Raw genomic sequence first — 19,069 nt, forward strand, 5'->3', positions numbered from 1 at the left:
TCTTTGTATAATCTACATATGTCTTTTTGCATTTTCCTAAACTAAAAAGTAGCAAATTTTACTGGTTAGCTGACATTAATATCAGGACACATCTTAGATTAAAATGCTGAGAGCTAGTAATAGAAAGCTTTGCGATTTCACTTGAACAACAGTATTTTAGCCAGTGTTATAAGCACCAAAAGTAAGTCCTGTTTTCCTTCTTTACTATTAATATGATTCATAGGGATTTCCTTGTGGCTTTCCTATCACTCTCTTCTCAGAGACTCCAAAACATTCTTTTGAATGTACAGATCTCATGTTGTAGGGAAGTTTCATTATCACTGCAGGTCATTTTTTCAAAATGTATTTCTCTTTAAACAGTATTTTTCCCTATCTAAGCTTGGACCAAAAAGAAAAGTAAATGAATCATAAAGGTTTATAAAACATCTATTGAAAACAAAATTGTTAATTTTTCCAGTGAGCATAGTAGGGAATAGTGTTCTATTTAAGTAATTAACACATCCACACTCATAAGTTGAATCTATTCCTGATTCACTCTGGGATTTTGGAAAAATCACTCATCTGAATATATATTTCCTCATTTATAAAACAGAGATTACAAATTAGTGTTGCTATGGATGTTACCTGTGGATGCAGAGGATGTAATAATCCTCTGCAAAGCCACTCAAACATTAAAATGACATGTAATGACATATTAATATAATGACTTTAAAAATAACTACAATGGTGTGTTCTATACTTGAGTCTCATACATAAGATCTTAAAAATGAAATAATAATATGGAAAAACAGATGCAAAGATACATTTTCACTATATCCATTATATAAGTAAAGGATATTACTGATGGAAATTAAATGCATAGGCATCTCTCCAGCTTGATCAATGAAAATGGTTTACATTACAAATATTGGTAACTCTAAAATAATTATCACAGATAAAAACATTTAATATTTGTGAAATATTACTTAAAATACTTAACAGAAAAAATACTTAAAATGAAATATTTACATATTTTCTCTGTATGTTTAAAATTTCAAGTAAGAGTTAAGCACGTCTATCTTTGTCACATAAAATGAAAGTTATTTAATGAATTGCAAATGTCTTATTTAAAACACCAAATGCGAAATTTTATAGAAATATCTAAAAATTCAGATTGTTTAAACGTTTCTCCTTTCCCCAAATCAAGTTCATAATCCATATTATTTGGCTTTCTTCTCTCGTTAGTGGAGATTTGAATAATGTCATTCACGCCTACTATAATTAATGGTCAGGGGAATATCAATGTAGATTTGGACAATCTACAATTGCATATTGGGGCAAAGATGCTGTCAAGAACCTTGTATTGAGTGAAAAATTCATAAAGTCAATATAGAATAACATCTTCTACACCCTTTTAAGACGAATGAATATATTTGCCTGAAATTAATGCAATTGAATTTCATCACAAGGTTATATAGATGTATGCAGAGGAAACAACTTGAAGTGTGTTCTTGCTTTTAAATTCTGTGATACTTATATGCAACAAGAATTATTACTTATGCATCATGGTTAACTAGTTTTGAAAGAGACAGTTTCTTGTTGAAATTTACTTTTTATATGAATTCACTTCAAAATTTAAAATCATATTCTTTTAAGTGGCTGGAGGTGAAAAGAAAGTTCGCAAATTACTTCCTGAACCTAAACCTCAACCAAAGGAAGAAGTTGTTCTCAAAAGCGGTATAGTATTTTTCAAACATTGTATCAGCTTCAAATATACAAAAAGAACTTGAAAGCTTACAAAATATTTCTGTTCCTTGGTTTTCTCCTAATTAGATTCCTAATTTATCAAAATTCATTTCTAGTTGCATTGAAAATTAAATATCATTTCCATATCTTTTTAAAAAGACAGAAATTTTGTGAGCATTCAGAGTATCTTGAAATTTACAACATTAATAGACATGACTAAACTGATAATATTCTAAACTAATAACAATGACTATAGCTGCCATTTTCATAACCAAATTATGTAGTAAAATACACTAAGCCTATTAAATACTCTAAATTACACCAAATGATTTAAGCCTAAACTCAAAATTCAGTTTGAAAGTGTGACACAGGATTACCACAACTAATAAATAACATTTTCTAAAACCTGAGCATTTCTTTCTACTAATAAAATATTAAAGAATTAGAAACAAGATATTTGAATGAAGAATCAAATTCTGACATTTTCTCCACATAGAATTACTTATTTCTTGGCTACATTTCTTTGGCCATCTCCACTTCTGTTAACTTTGTACTTATTTAAATTCTTCTTTTCTCATTAAATTATAACATTGAATTATTAGAATTTTTTGCTCTTCAGATTATTAATTTTGTGTTTGGATATTTCTGCCATGGATTTGTCTCTGAACAGACTGTCTATATAAAGTGACTCTGAGTGCTATTTTAATTACCTTAACAGTACTTGGTCTTTTTTTAAAAAGCATTTTTAGTGTAAAAGCCAGTTTCCTGGTGCACTTGATTGCATGCTTTTCACTTTTCTTGCTCTGTACATTATTTGCATTCATTAAGCTTATTCAACATCTTCATTCATTTGTCTTGGTTTACATATAAACCTTTTTGTCTTTTAAGTTCTAAGAAAGAGACCTGAAGAGGAAGAACCTAAAGTAGAACCTAAAAAAGTAGAAAAAATTAAAAAACCTGCAGGTAGGAATCTCAGTAAAAATTTGTGAAATTATCTTTTAACAAAATTGAGATTTAACAAAAGGTTTATCTTGTAACCATAAATGGAGTTAAATATAAATGTAGCTTCATATTTCATCTGTCTATGTTTTCCATTGTCTGCTTTCTATTTAAACATTTTTATAGTATTAATAGTTTTCAAATCCATTCATGCATTTCCATGCACTTCCTCATCATCATTGTTATTATTATTTGTGAAATAATCAAGTTGGCTGCAAAATAACTTCATGGGAAGGTGTCAGAAATGTTTCATAAAATTTGGGGCTTTTAGTGGGCTAATTTTTATCTATTCTCGAAGAGTGTATTTGCTATTTCAGAAGTGATTTAGAAAGGGAGAGAGAGCTCACTAATGGGGTTGGGAGGCAAGTAGGTGAAATAAGAAAAGAAAAATAAATTGAAGCAGAGTCAAGAAGAGAAAACAGAAATTAATGGATAGAATATAAGGGTTTTCTTTCTAAAGTCAACAGTAGAGCTTTAGAAAATAGTTTGGTCTGATTATTTCAGATTAGCTGATTTCTAAGGATTCAAATCCTAAAATAACACTAGAAAATCATCCTATTATCTTACAGTGCCAGAACCACCTCCAAAAGCTGTGGAAGAGGTTGAAGCACCTCCAGCTGTTACCAAAAAGGAGAGGAAAATTCCAGAACCAGCAAAAGGTACAAACTTCCAGTTGTCTCTAAAAATACAAATATGCATCAATTAAAATATCATTACACTGGCATTAAGATTTGAACACATGACCTCTGCTCATCTCATCCAGCTTAATTTTCTTTACAATTCACTCTCACGTGCAGTTGCCTCATGCCCACCCATTTGTTAAATAAATCACTAAGTTTTAAAAACTAAGAAAATTGTGTTTATGGGCAGTGAGATGAATAATAACATTAAAATCAGTAAAACTGACTTGCTGTATTTTCTAAGTACTTTGTTTAAATGTAAGAATAAACTTGGATCAAGTATTTGACTTGATGACTGTTTGTGTATAAATTCCAGTATCTTCCAAGATACATTAAACCTGTCCAATTTTGGTTTGACTTTGTGAAAAACTTCAAAAACACTGATAACCTGCTTACTACTGTGAATTGTTTTAGTGCCTGAAATCAAGCCACCGATACCTCTCCCTCCCCCTGAACCAAAGCCAAAGCCTGAACCAGGTAAGCAAGCTTATCCTCAATATCAACAGCATATACCTTCATGTTTCACACAAACAATGTATAGTTAATAAGAAAAAAGGAGTAAAAGTGTGCATGCATCAAATGATTTCTAATGTCCCAATGTCTTAGATAATACTGTTAAATTTTATTTAATATAATGTCACATATATTCAAATATATTATTATATTGTATATAGACTTTATTATAGTTAGAATATATTGTTCTTTGAAAAACGATTTATTAGATTTTAAAATTCATCAGGGAAGGCAAATAGGCAAATGGGTTTTAGGAAGTGACAAAGGATACATTAATGCAATGAACATCTTTTTGCAGAAGTGAAAATAATCAAACCACCTCCTGTGGAGCCCCCACCAGCTCCCATCGCTGCCCCAGTGACAGTGCCAGTAGTTGGAAAGAAAGCAGGTAATTATTCTGTTCTTTTCTTTTTGCTTGTTTGTTTTGGTGGTTTAATGAAAACTTCATTAAAAATCAAGCTTTCTTTTTGTTGAAAAACAGCATCATTTCAATTGTGGGAGCTTATAAATTCATGATTAAATTTTCTTTATCTGCTACCCTGTACCAACCTACTTTCTCATCCATGGATGCATATTGTGTTTTGATTGAAATGTGTATTTCTGCAAAGCATCGTTTATTTATATGCTTTTGAGATTAACTAATGAATATGTTCAAAATTAAGACATATAGATACTCTCTATGGACATACATATAGGAATCCCATGGAGATTCAAATTTCCCATGTGCCCTGTAAAAATCATTTCTCACTTTTTAAAAAGACTGCATTTTGGGATAAAGGAAATTTTCTGGAAATGGATAGTGTTGATGGTTGCATAATATTGTGAAGTATTTAATGCAACTGAATTGTACACCTAAAAATGGTTAAACTGGTCAGTTTTATGTTAGGTATATTTTACCACAATGAAGAGAAACAAAAAGGACTGCATAGTTCTGCCTTTAAATCTATATAAGAATTTAGATCAACAGTAATTTTCTCAAATGTACTAACTCAGTGGTATAGGTATCTTAGGTACAAACTTAAAATACGTATTGGTTGAACTATTAATCACTTGGGTGATAATCTCAAAACCAAAATGATTTGACATGTATAGATCATTGATAAACACATGTCCTAACTATTTGATCTTTGGCTACTTCCTTCATTTCTTTAAATTTTAATTTCCTAGTCTGTAAAATCAGAATATTTAATAACTCTACCTATTAAAACTATTATGAGGATTGACTATATGCAAAATTTTTAGCACAGTTCTTGGTACATAGCAAGAAATATTTTGATTTTTATTATGTTTAATAACATGAGACAATATACTGTGTTCTTTCATCTATGGTTTAATTTTAATATTATATAACATATGTTGTCACTGATACTTATGGTTTGGGCATTATTCTTCTAAAATTTTATGATTTTTATGTGACACTTTTATTAGTTTAGAAAAAGACAAGAACTGTCATTGAGATAATTAAGTATGTGTAAAAGTACAGCTTTTCTCATATCCCCAGGGTCTGACAGTAAAGAACTGGTTCTACAATTTATACTGCCGCATATTAATTGAATTAAACTCTTAAGTGTGGGACCTGTCTTGGTTTTGCCTTAGTTCATTGTCTAATTAAGGGAAATCTTCAAAGAATTTGTACATTTGTAGTACACAGACCCTTTCTTTTTCTGTCGTCTTCCCTGGATTTATTTGCCCAGCTTAATAAAGAAAGGCTTTTGGTAACTTCTGGGTTATTTCCCTTTTGCCTACATTGATTCCTTGTTGACAAAAAAAGGTATTTCTTGATTCACAAAACCAGCACACACATTAACATACAAAATATTTTACACAGCTAGGTAAGAGTAAAACTCTTCCTCACAAGGTAAGAGTAAGCCTTACCTCACAAGGTAAGAATAAGCAAGAATTACTTGCTGAGGGTAATTTTTTAATCCTAGAAACATTGGCAATTTAGCTTGGTCACAACATTCAGAATATGCCTTGCTGGAAATATCCAGATATTCTCAGTAAAAGTCACATAAATAAATCAAATTTTTCTTCATGCATTCATATTTGTAATAAAGAGCATGATTCAGCCCACATGGTTTACTACTAAGCATGAAATAAGTCTGAAAATTGTTTCAATGCTGGGTTTCATTTTTATTTCAGAAGCCAAAGCACCGAAAGAGGAGGCTGCCAAGCCAAAAGGTCCCATCAAAGGTAAGATTCATTTCCCTGTACCTGAGTTGTAAAACCTTTCACTCTTTGGAAACTTCACATTCAAGGGCAGTTTTCTGTTCGGGGGGGCGGGGCGGATCTCAAAATTTATATCAATCTTTATGATTTCTAATTGATTCTGCAAAAACTGGTATGTCTTTTGATATCGCAATGAATACACCTCTAATATTACTCAAGTGGATAATACATATGTAATATATACACTTTAGGATAATGAATCCTACAAGTTCCAAGTTTCATTCTTCATATACATGATATTTATACATGATGATAAAATAATGAGACATTAATCTGGACATTATACATTTGGCTTTCAAACTTGAGAAAATGAAGAATGTTTATTATCCATGGATTCCTTTTGCCACCTCATTTGCTTTCTGAAAGAAAGCAGGATAAATTCAATTGACTTTTCAGTTGCCTCATCTTAAATTTCCCCCTCTTGTCTCATAGTCACTCTATCACTGGTTTTACCCAGCAGATGCCAGGTATGCACTTTCTGACCCTTATGGACATGCCAATTCAACTTTTAATTTTATTTTGAATTAGGTGTAGCCAAAAAGACTCCTTCACCAATAGAAGCTGAAAGGAAAAAGTTAAGACCAGGAAGTGGTGGAGAGAAGCCGCCTGACGAAGCCCCGTTCACCTACCAGCTGAAGGCTGTGCCACTGAAGTTTGTGAAAGAAATCAAAGACATTGTCTTGACTGAAGCAGAGTCAATTGGCTCTTCTGCAATCTTTGAGTGTTTAGTCTCCCCATCCACTGCAGTAACAAGCTGGATGAAAGATGGTAGCAATATCCGTGAGAGCCCAAAGCACAGATTCATCGCTGATGGGAAAGACAGAAAGCTGCATATCATTGATGTTCAACTTTCTGATGCTGGCGAGTACACCTGTGTTCTACGTCTGGGAAATAAGGAGAAGACCTCCACGGCTAAACTGATTGTTGAAGGTAATTTCCAGTCTTCTGAATACGGTCCACATGGAATGCTAACACAGTAAACCTCCATAGCAATTTTTATTGTCCTTTAAACAAAACTTATTTCCAAATTTTATCTCATTGAAAATATTGTATGTATTGAAAAGTCTCTGCCAATTTTTAATATCGCAATTCTCCATAGAACTTCCTGTGCGTTTTGTAAAAACGCTTGAAGAGGAAGTCACAGTGGTCAGAGGACAGCCACTGTACTTAAGCTGTGAGTTAAACAAAGAACGTGACGTGGTCTGGAGGAAGGATGGCAAGATTGTCGTGGAGAAACCCGGCAAAATTGTGCCCGGCGTCATTGGCTTGTTGCGGGCTCTGACCATCAACGATGCAGATGACTCTGATGCTGGGACGTACACAGTGACTGTGGAAAATGCCAACAACCTGGAGTGCTCATCCTGCGTGAAAGTAGTAGGTCAGTACTTCTCTGGGAAATTAGTTCTATTTACTCTTAAGAAAAGAGAAGAGAGATCTTCAGTTTCCAGTATCAGAATATCAGCAGTCTTACACCTTACCTAACAGGAAGAATATCAAATCATAGCAGATTAATTATGTCCAGTTTTGAGAATTTTTTTGCTATTTCTGAAATTTACTAAGGAAGTTTTTGTATTGCTTATTCAGATCATAATTATCTTTTCTGATCTCTTTAATCATACAGAAGTCATTAGAGACTGGCTGGTGAAACCCATACGAGATCAGCATGTGAAACCCAAAGGGACAGCTGTTTTCACCTGTGTTATAGCAAAGGATACTCCAAACATTAAGTGGTTCAAAGGATATGATGAAATCCCCTGGGAACCAACTGATAAGACTGAGATAATAAGAGATGGAAATCATATACACCTCAAAGTTAAGAATGCTATGCCAGAAGATGTTGATGAATATGCAGTAGAAATTGAAGGGAAAAGATACCCTGCAAAGCTGACACTTGGAGGTATAAAAATCTTACCATTTATTCTTAAGTTTTGTATGTGCCTAAGGCAAAAATAGGACTTCCCTGGTGGCTCAGAGGTTAAAGCGTCTGCCTGCAATGCTGGAGACCTGGGTTCGATCCCTGGGTTGGGAAGATCCCCTGGAGAAGGAAATGGCAAACCACTCCAGTATTCTTGCCTGGAGAATCCCATGGACGGAGGAGCCTGGTAGGCTACAGTCCACGGGGTCGCAAAGAGTCGGACACGACTGAGCGACTTCCCTTAAGGCAAAATAATATACATAGGTACACTCACAAAAGTGTCATTAGATTGTTTAACGCCTGATGGTTTTTCATCCTTTACCAATACAGACCGTGAAGTTGAATTGCTTAAGCCAATAGAGGATGTTACCATTTATGAGAAAGAAAGTGCAAGCTTTGATGCAGAAATCTCGGAAGCAGACATTCCTGGACAGTGGAAACTGAAGGGAGAACTTCTAAGACCCTCACCTGTGAGTAATTTCTTCTTTTAAGTTGTTAATCATATACACAAATGAACCTGTCTACAAAACAGAAACCGACTCACAGACATAGAGAACAGACTAGTGGTTGTCAAGGGAGAGAGGAGGTGTGGGAGTTTGGGGTTAGCAGACACAAACTATTATATATCAAATGAGTAAACAACACATCCTACTATATAGCACAGGGAACTATATTCGATATCCCGTGATAAACACAACATTGTAAGTCAGCCATACGTCAATAAAAAATAAAATAAATTGTCAGTCATATAACTACATTCTATAACTGATTCTGACACTCAGATTTGGTTCAGTAATGATGGAATTATTTCTGGCTTCTAAAGTCTCAAAGAGGGGAAGAAATTTGATGCACTATTTGTAGACAGCTCAGCAATTTTAAAAAAATTTTATGACAATATACTTTATTTTTATTAGTAGTATTACAGTTATTTTATTGCTCTATAGAAATCTGTATCTGAAACAATCTATCTCATTCAAATGCTAACTAAAAGTATCCTTTTTCAGACATGTGAGATCAAGGTAGATGGTGGAAAACGCTTCTTGACTTTGCATAAAGTCAAACTGGACCAAGCTGGTGAAGTTCTTTACCAAGCACTGAATGCAGTTACGACTGCCATTCTGACAGTGAAAGGTATGGGCCTTTAGAACTCATGGAGTGGGCTCAACTTCATCTGACAGCCCCCTGCATTCTGAAAAACCTCATTCTTAATGTTTGATTTCCAGAAATCGAACTTGACTTTGCTGTGCCCCTGAAGGATGTCACGGTCCCAGAAAAGCGACAGGCTCGATTTGAATGTGTCCTGACTCGAGAGGCAAATGTTATATGGTCTAAAGGCCCTGACATAATCAAGTCATCTGACAAGTTTGATATCATTACTGATGGAAAGAAACACATTCTTGTCATCAATAATTCTCAGTTTGATGACGAAGGAGTCTATACTGCTGAAGTGGAGGGCAAGAAGACCTCAGCACGATTATTTGTTACAGGTAAGAGCTGGTGAGCTCTGACTCTAACATCCCGTAGTTAGGCACATGAATATCTGACTTTACATACAGAATATCAAAAAAAAAGAACACCAAGTTTTAATAGCTATAAATGACCATCAGCCCACAACTTTATTTTCACATTGTCATCAAAACAACCCCTTTAATTTTTTTTTAATGGAGGATAGATCCTTTTGAAAAGGTGACTCAATAAATGCCATGTGAAAGATTATTTTTACCAGGCAGAGTGAAATATTTCTGAAGGTAAATTGTATTTCTGATCATATTACCTTGCATTGCAGGTATAAGGCTGAAATTCATATCACCTCTTGAAGATCAGACTGTGAAAGAAGGTGAAACAGCGACTTTTGTCTGTGAACTTTCTCATGAAAAAATGCACGTGGTCTGGTTCAAAAATGATGCCAAACTCCACACGAGTAGGACTGTACTCATCTCCTCGGAGGGCAAGACTCACAAGCTGGAAATGAGAGAAGTGACAATGGATGATATATCCCAGATCAAAGCCCAGGTTAAGGACCTCAGCTCCACAGCAAACCTGAAGGTCTTAGGTAAATGTGACCAACTGTAACCAGAGAGCTGACTTTTGGATGGTGGAGTGGGTAACAGTTAAACATTTTGCAATGTGTAACTCTTTAATATCACTTTGACGTTCTCCTGATTATCTGCCAAATGTCCCTTACAGAGGCCGATCCCTACTTCACTGTGAAACTGCATGACAAGACGGCAGTTGAGAAGGACGAGATTATTCTCAAATGTGAAGTGAGCAAAGATGTGCCAGTGAAATGGTTCAAAGATGGGGAAGAGCTTCTACCTTCACCCAAACACTCCATCAAGGCAGATGGCCTGCACCGCACCTTAAAAATCAAAAAGGCAGATCTGAAAGACAAAGGGGAATACGTGTGTGACTGCGGCACGGACACAACAAAGGCAAATGTCACTGTTGAGGGTGAGTTACACAGAAGTTCTAAAGGTACCCCATCTGAATCTGCAATTGCTTTGTTCAGTCATTCTTAACAAAACTCTGTATAAATTTCAGCCCGACTAATAAAAGTGGAAAAGCCTCTGTATGGAGTAGAAGTGTTTGTGGGTGAAACAGCTCGCTTTGAAATTGAACTTTCTGAACCAGATGTCCATGGCCAGTGGAAGTTAAAAGGAGAGCCTTTAACTGCTTCCCCTGTAAGTCGCAATGATCTGAGCACATAGGTGGGGGTGGGGCGCTTGCTTGCTCACTGGTGAAAGATGGTACATTTCTGGTTCAAAAATCTCTTGATTATTTGTAGGAATAACCAGTTATGAAAATGATGTTTTTCTTTCTCTTTCCTCCTCATCTCACTCCACACAGGACTGTGAGATCATTGAAGACGGGAAGAAGCATATTCTGGTCCTTTATAACTGCCGGCTGGATATGACTGGCAAGGTCTCCTTCCAAGCTGCCAATGCTAAATCCGCAGCCAATCTGAAAGTGAAAGGTACATTCTGCTTGCCAGCCACCCTTCTGTATTTTCTTTGCAAGGGCTTCCTTTTGAGACCCAGAACTGATGACTGGAAGCATATTCTGGCTTCATCCACACCCTATTCTTTTTTTCAGAATTGCCACTTATCTTCATCACACCTCTCAGTGACGTTAAAGTCTTTGAGAAAGATGAAGCTAAGTTTGAATGTGAAGTATCCAGGGAGCCCAAAACATACCGTTGGCTGAAAGGAACCCAGGAAATCACAGGCAATGACAAAATTGAGCTTATCAAGGATGGCACCAAGCATTCACTGGTGATCAAATCTGCCGCTTTTGAAGATGAAGCAAAATACATATTTGAAGCTGAAGATAAGCATACAAGTGGCAAACTGACCATTGAAGGTAAGCATTCTTATCAGATAGGCTACCTTTAAATGCTTTTTTTTTTAATTTTTGCTTTTATATATCCTCCTTTAAGGATTGGAATTAGTAAATTGTTGTTGTTATTGTTTTCTTGATAGGAATCCGACTTAAATTCCTCACCCCACTCAAGGATGTAACAGCCAAAGAGAGGGAAAGTGCTGTGTTTACTGTGGAACTGTCCCATGATAACATCCGTGTTCGCTGGTTCAAGAACGACCAGCGCCTGCACACCACCAGATCGGTCTCAATGGATGATGAAGGGAAGACCCATTCCATCACATTCAGAAACCTCTCTATTGACGATACCTCTCAAATTAAAGTGGAAGCTATGGGGTTAAGTTCAGAAGCCAAACTCACTGTGCTTGGTAGGTGTTTTTTTTTTTAATTTAATTTATTGCATTCAATTCATCAGAAATTTATGTAGTATCTACTGTGTAAAATCTTTCAAGTGTTATATTGCATGAAAGCAATGCCTGCCCTTAAGAAACGATCACATACATTATTAGGCTTGTGTCTGAAATATTTTAACCTAAAAACATGAGGATTTTAAAGGAATAAAGACTCAGGCTTTCAAAATAGCCAGTTTAAATCAGAATTAAAACTCAATTAATTATGGAGCCTTATCATATTTAAAATTAGGAATATAAATACTTCCTCTCTCTTCACTTCATCAAAATTATTTCAGAAAAATGTTTCTCAAGTCCCTAAGAATCACAGAACTTACATTAATAAAGCTCATTGTTTTTCCTGGGCTGCTAGTATCAGGCAGATTATATATGAAGTCTAACATGTATAGTGACTATTAAAGGCAAACTATTAATTGATAGAAGAAGAACTAATAATGTGAACTGGAAAGCTTACAGGTAAACTAGTCATAGGAGATTTGCTAAGAAATTTAAAATTTAGCTGAATGATGGAGGAACACACAATTGTTTGAAGCTAAATTTCTGTGTCTTTCATACTACTGTTAATAAAATACTTGAAAATATAATATAGATAGATTAGATCTTGATAAATCCCAGGCATCAATTCCTTTTCTAACTTTTAGAGAACTTTTGAACATACATGTTAAGAGTGGAAGCATGGTACACTTTTTAAATACACCCAGACTTCTGTGAGCTGCCCCTTTAACCTTCCAAGAGATTTTTATCTCCTTAGGTGGTTAATGAATTTTTTTCACTTATACTTTACTTGCAGAGGGAGATCCATACTTTACAGGAAAGCTTCAAGATTACACCGGCGTAGAGAAAGATGAAGTGATTCTACAGTGTGAAATTAGCAAAGCAGATGCACCAGTGAAATGGTTTAAGGATGGACAGGAAATAAAGCCATCTAAAAATGTTGTTATTAAGGCAGATGGCAAGAAACGCATGCTAATCCTAAAGAAAGCCTTGAAATCAGATATTGGACAGTACACCTGTGACTGTGGGACAGATAAGACCTCAGGAAAGCTTAACATTGAGGGTAAGGAAATTTCCACAAGCTTTATTCTTGAAGCTGTTGGAGTTATTTCTGCCAGAGGCTAATGACACATGCTGACCCTGCACTTTTCTAGATCGGGAAATTAAACTGGTGCGACCCCTGTACAGTGTGGAGGTGATGGAGACCGAGACGGCCCGCTTTGAAACTGAAATCTCGGAAGATGATATCCACGCCAACTGGAAACTCAAGGGAGAGGCCCTGCTCCAAACACCTGTAAGGCTATTTCTGAACGCATCAATGCCCAGAGGAGCTGTGTGAGATAGGAAAAGGACAGGAGAAAAGTCAGAGTGCACACAAGGCATTTAAAACATGATATCAAGTTCATCAGAACTCAAGCCAATGAGAGCTATTAGTGTCTATGAATGGGCTCAGATAGGCACACTTGCATATTTTTGATCCAGCATTGGTACAAAGTTCTAGATATTCTGTAAATGCTGCTAGTTGGTTTAGAATGAAGCAGCTAAAATAAATATTGCCATCATGAATAATATTTGTGAGCTTTCTTTTACAAAACCGAAAATTATATAGTCACCTCAAGAGTTTTCCTCGTAAATTCCTTTAGTTAAGGTATTTTATCCTCAGAACAAAATACCAAAGAAGATGACTTCCTATGGAATCTTTCCTCTCTTTTGACACAGGAATGTGAGATCAAGGAAGAAGGCAAAACACACTTCCTTATTTTGCACAACTGCCGCCTGGACCAGACTGGGGGGGTGGATTTCCAAGCTGCCAATGTTAAATCTAGTGCCCACCTCCGAGTAAAACGTAAGTATTATGTCTTTCTGCTGAAAGTGAATGGTATACTCCTACAGCAACTGGATGTGAGTGAAATTAGTTGGATTTATTAGTTAATTAGAAAACATTATTAAAGTATAGAAACTGGCTTTCTGGTATTTACTTCTTTGTCATCCTCATACACCTGGTGGTTCAAATTCTAAAGTTTGGTAATTTCATCAACCATTCTGTTTGAACCAAAAAAAGTTAAGTCTCAGACTCCCCCACTCCCTAATTCTTTCAAAGTAGAATATTCATAGAAAAAGAGTCTAACTCAGAACTCCTAAAGACCCTTAAAGAAATTTTCAGGTGGCTGTACAACTTTCACACAAAAAAGAAAAACTCTGCTGTGTGGGCATTTCAGACTCAAGAAGGGAGGCAGGAAGCATCAAGCTAACATTTTTGGAAGGTGCAGAAGTGTTTATGGATTGGACAGGCTGTGTGATTGAGGGGCCCTTGTCCTCTCCCAATCAGAGTCTTAGTTATTTTGGAAGTCACATACCTTATGTAGCAAGAGGAACTCGATGCCTGGGAGAACAACAGATGCAGCACAAACTTCTCGCTGACCTTGCAAATCAGAACGAAAGGGCCCCTACAGATAGATACCCGCTCCCTGGCCACCTGCTCTCCCCTTCTCGGCACCAAGGGGCCATGTTCACACGGGATTGAGAACAGCAGGCAGTCCTGTGGCTCTTTCCTCCTTGCAGAAAGCAACCATGAAGATCAATAACTAAATCTGTATCTATCCTTTGGGAATTACAAAATGAGTCACCGGGAGCTATTTCCTTCCCTTCGCACAGCCCGCGTCATTGGTCTCCTGAGGCCTCTGAAGGACGTCACGGTGACTGCAGGGGAGACTGCCACTTTCGACTGCGAGCTGTCCTATGAGGACATCCCAGTGGAATGGTACCTCAGAGGGAACAAGCTGGAGCCCAGTGACAAGGTCAGAAGCAGACGGGTGGTGGCCTTGCCTGCACTTCTTTCTCCCTCAGTTCTTTCATCTTCACATATTTGCTCCTTGTTCTTCACTTTCTTACTGTTCCCTTGTCTCCCTCTTCCCTTTCTTCTCCCTACTCAAGCGTGATTTCTGTTGACACTGTAAAGCAGGTTCTTCTCATTTTTGTTGGGTTTAACCTGATGATATTTCTACTGAAATGGAAATTAAAATTTTGAGTATGATCAAGTTTTAGGTTTTTGCAGAAAAGGCAAACATTCATTAATGATCAGTGATAGTTTAATTCATTGAAGACAAAAAGGATCAAAAAGGCTTTCTGATTTGTGATGCGGTACAAGGGTACAGATTAAGTTTCATAGCGAATTCTCTCCGTGCTACTTCGTGTTCTGCATATAAGGGGATTAAGAGGAGAGGATGGAAATTCCATTTCGGGCAGTTGATCAAGTAGTTGAGATAACTTCTGGGTGGATCTGCTCTTCAAGCATTTCTCCAAAGCTATTTTTAACCGTCAAGTGCTTTGAGCTGTGCAAATTCTGGAATGCAAATGGACTATTTAAAATGCACCCGATGGTGGTAGCAAGAAAGAAGGGCTCTGTGATTATCCACATGTATGAACAAATATACGTTAAGAAGTTTTAGGAAGTAACTAGCTTGTGGTGGGTATTGAATAACTACCTCAATACCCAAATTGAACTATGTATTTTGCTCCCTAAGACAACATGTGTTTAAATTATCTTGATAACTCACCATTAATTTTGAATTCTTGAAATAAAATATATAGAAAACATCCAACATGTGTTGGAAATAAGCACAGGTCATTATGTCAATTTTTTTTTCAGTATTTTTAGAAATAGTATCAAATGTGACATCAAGTCTTCAATATAAATCAAACTGTTAAGAATTATAGGAATATAATTAAAAAGGGATTGGGTTTAATTAAGAGCCACAAAGTTGATTAAAGTATTAGAAGGAAAATGCCTTTGAACAACTATTCTTGAACAAAAATAGTAGTATTTTAACAAAGGAATTGAAGGGTAATCAGTTAACATTCATCTGGGAGATAAAATCTGCCTGCTATACAGACAGTAATGACCAGTTGATCTCCTTTGTTACCAAGGATAGAAAACAGTCATACACTCAATCTGCAGCAAGAGAATTAAGTTAAATGAGGAAAGCGTCCTCACTGTGAGGTCATCTACATATACTGAACTGGGTGATGGAGGCATCTCCACCTTCAAGTTTGCTTTTTCAAAATACGCATTTGTCCAGTTAAGTGTGGTTTAATTGTCTCACGTCTAAAGGCAGAGAATTGGTTGATTTTTCAAGATCCTTTCATGATTTGAATTAAGGAACACTGAAAGAGAAAGTGTTAGTCGCTTCAGTTGTGTCCGACTCTTTGAAACCCCATGAACTGTAGTCAGCCAGCCTCTGTCCATAGAATACTACAGGCAAGAATACTAGAGTGGGTAGCCATTCGCTTCTCCAGGGGATCTTCCTGACCCAGGCATTGAAATCTGGTCTTCTGCACTGCAAGTGGATTCTCTACTGTCTGAGCCACAAGGGAAGTCCCAAAGGAACATTGCTTAAGGACAAATGATATTACTCTTTTGCTACTAAATATCTTTAGCTCAAATTAAGAGCTTTTAATTAAAAGATTAGTCGTATTAGTTCTAATGTAAAAACCAGACCATTTTATTTTGAAAAAATTTTTGGAGTATAGTTGATTTACAATGTTGTGTTAGTTTCAGGTGTACAGCAATATTTCCTGAGAACCACTGAGCCAAGTTCTTGGTGATAGAATATTCTAGAGTAACCTCAGTGAAATTTCAATGATAAAACCATGTGTCAACAAATAAGATATATCTGTTGGTAGATTAGAACCTGAGATACTTTTTAAAATAGCCCTAAGTCAGTCGAATTTTTAAATGCACAATTTGTATTGAAACATCATCACAAAAACAATCTTTCTCCCATTCAAGCACTGTGTCCTTGAATAAGTAGCTGTGTTCCTAGAACATATCTTAATTACTTTCTCCTATTTACTCCCTTATTTTGTTTTGGCTTTCCCAATTATTAAGGTAGTTATTTTAATAGCCCAGCTCCTCATTAAGGAAAAACCTTCATATGAAACTTCATTCCTAACTCTTTTCTTTATACCACCATAATAAACAGTTCTACTGGTAAAACTTTTTACATTATTCTTAACTGTAAGTGAACTCTTCAGCAAAATCAATCTCTATGACAGGGCACAATGTCTTGAGGAATTTGGGATGGTTGAACTAGAAGAACCTCCAATTGTCTTATAATTTACTGTCAGGATAGCTCTGTCTGTAGCCTGATTATCAGTTGCACAAGCCAGTTACGGGAACTAATTGCAGCCCATATCAAGGCAGTGTATTCTTTTTGACAGTTCATTTTCCTACAGGTGATACCCCTTCAAACCACCTAAGGTTGCATTGACAACAATAATCTAAATCAAAATATTAACGGTAGTGGCAGCATTTGTCTTCATACTCTCAGATCACAGTAGTCTCCTGCTTTCACTAGTTCTGGAGTCTCTTTATCCATTTGTGCTATGTGAACAATCATAGCTCGTCTGATACCTGCTTTTCCCAGTCATAAGGTGCAAATACATGACTTTCATATGTGAATGAAGAGCCAACATCTTCATTTGTGTTTTCTAACAAAATTAAGAAACTGAAAAAATTATTTTAATCACATGTTTAATTGGTTTGCAAAATAATTGCTGAATAAATGGAAAGAATTTTAGTTCATTGCAAGGCAAACATCTTACATTTAGAACATAAGGTTTACTTTCAGCTAACTATATGTGATCATTTTTTTCCCTTACTTTCATGATTTAGCTATTATTATAAGTTCTTCCTTTATATATGTAAACCCAGTAGTAAAATGGAGTCAAATATATATGTATACATATAAATACTCATACATATATAAATTCACCAAGGCATTTCAACATAGAAGTCCTACCTGTAACTATATAAAGGTAACTGCAAACTATAAAAGCCTAAAATTTCCTCAAAAGATTCCAAACTATTGGTTTAAATTATTTTCAAATACATATATGCTATACAAATAATTATAAAACATTTTGGAAAACACTATTTCAAAGTCTTTACCTGAATGAACTAAATGTACCTACATATATATGTATATATATGTATATATACATATATATATAGAGAGAGGAATGTTGTTTCATATATTCTTTTTTCTTCCAGTTTTATTGATATATAATTGACATACAGCACTGTATAAGTTTAAAGTGTACAGCATAATAATTTGGCTTATGTGTATTATGAAATGATTACCACAATGTTTTGTGAGCACCTATTATCTCATATTAAAGATAAAGCAAAAAATTTTGTCCTGTGGTTAGAACTCTTAGGATTTACCCTCTTAACAACCTTCATATATAACATACAGCAGTGTTCATTATGTCTGTTGTGTTGTAGTACATTACATCCCTAGTACTTATTTATCTTTAACAAGAAGTTTCTACCTTTTGATCAGTTCATCCAATTAGCCTCTCCCCACCACTGCACTCAGGTAAACAAAGATTCAATCTCTTCTTCTATGAGTTTGTTGGGGGTTTTTTTGTTTTTGAAGTATAATTGACCTATAACACTATATTAGTTCCTGATACATAACATAGTGATTCTTGTTTCTGTAGATTTCAAAATGATCACTGTGATAAATCTAGTTACCGTTCGTATATCCTTAAACTGAACTTTTTTTCTTTTTTTTTTTTTCCAAAAACCTAGGTGGTTACACGTTCAGAAGGAAGAGTCCATACACTTACTTTGAGGGATGTAAAATTAGAAGATGCTGGAGAAGTCCAACTAGTAGCAAAAGATTTCAAAACACAAGCCAACCTCTTTGTGAAAGGTAATAATCACACAGCTTATTTTTTTAAAACATGTATAATACAGAGTTTCATAAATAATGCCAACTTTTAACTATCTGTATATGATAAGTACCACCTGGTGGCTCAGACAGTAAAGTGTCTGCCTGCAACGTGGGAGACCCGGGTTTGATCCCTGGGTCAGGAAGATCCCCTGGAGAAGGAAATGGCAACCCACTGCAGTACTCTTGTCTAGAAAATTCCATGGACAGAGGAGCCTGGGAGGCTACAATCCATGGGATCGCAAAGAATCAGACACGACTTAGTGACTTCACTTCACTTTACTTCACAGATCACTCAAATCCACCAAATATCAGAAAGGCTAATTTTACTTTTTGGCCTAAAATTAGACTAAAATTTAACTTAAAAAAAAAAAAAGCCAAACTTGGCTAGAATAGGTTTCACTTCCTTTTTCCATCCCATTGTTTTTATTGCATTCAGTAAACAGTTGGAGGAAATCTCAATATCAGTGGGTACCTATCACTCTCTTA

General features: G+C 35.6%; 1 protein-coding gene across 1 annotated transcript in view; it reads left to right on the top strand.

Annotated features, from left to right (window-relative positions):
• The window catches only part of TTN (titin), a 274,932-nt gene that overhangs the window by 154,906 nt on the left and 100,957 nt on the right, over window positions 1-19,069 (top strand). Inside the window, exons 204-226 of the mRNA XM_081579499.1 lie at window positions 1,636-1,716; window positions 2,614-2,688; window positions 3,294-3,383; window positions 3,819-3,881; window positions 4,216-4,305; window positions 6,060-6,110; window positions 6,675-7,076; window positions 7,246-7,524; window positions 7,768-8,043; window positions 8,392-8,531; window positions 9,066-9,192; window positions 9,285-9,548; window positions 9,848-10,114; window positions 10,249-10,512; window positions 10,603-10,742; window positions 10,909-11,035; window positions 11,155-11,421; window positions 11,541-11,807; window positions 12,640-12,906; window positions 12,998-13,137; window positions 13,563-13,689; window positions 14,499-14,641; window positions 18,439-18,562. Coding sequence (XP_081435625.1) covers window positions 1,636-1,716; window positions 2,614-2,688; window positions 3,294-3,383; window positions 3,819-3,881; window positions 4,216-4,305; window positions 6,060-6,110; window positions 6,675-7,076; window positions 7,246-7,524; window positions 7,768-8,043; window positions 8,392-8,531; window positions 9,066-9,192; window positions 9,285-9,548; window positions 9,848-10,114; window positions 10,249-10,512; window positions 10,603-10,742; window positions 10,909-11,035; window positions 11,155-11,421; window positions 11,541-11,807; window positions 12,640-12,906; window positions 12,998-13,137; window positions 13,563-13,689; window positions 14,499-14,641; window positions 18,439-18,562 — 4,071 coding nt within the window. The remainder of the gene's footprint in view (window positions 1-1,635; window positions 1,717-2,613; window positions 2,689-3,293; window positions 3,384-3,818; window positions 3,882-4,215; window positions 4,306-6,059; window positions 6,111-6,674; window positions 7,077-7,245; window positions 7,525-7,767; window positions 8,044-8,391; window positions 8,532-9,065; window positions 9,193-9,284; window positions 9,549-9,847; window positions 10,115-10,248; window positions 10,513-10,602; window positions 10,743-10,908; window positions 11,036-11,154; window positions 11,422-11,540; window positions 11,808-12,639; window positions 12,907-12,997; window positions 13,138-13,562; window positions 13,690-14,498; window positions 14,642-18,438; window positions 18,563-19,069) is intronic.

The sequence above is a fragment of the Giraffa tippelskirchi genome, chromosome 3 (assembly GCF_054371585.1).
Source record: "Giraffa tippelskirchi isolate mGirTip1 chromosome 3, T2T-mGirTip1v1.2.pri, whole genome shotgun sequence".
Classification (NCBI taxonomy): Eukaryota; Metazoa; Chordata; class Mammalia; order Artiodactyla; family Giraffidae; genus Giraffa; species Giraffa tippelskirchi.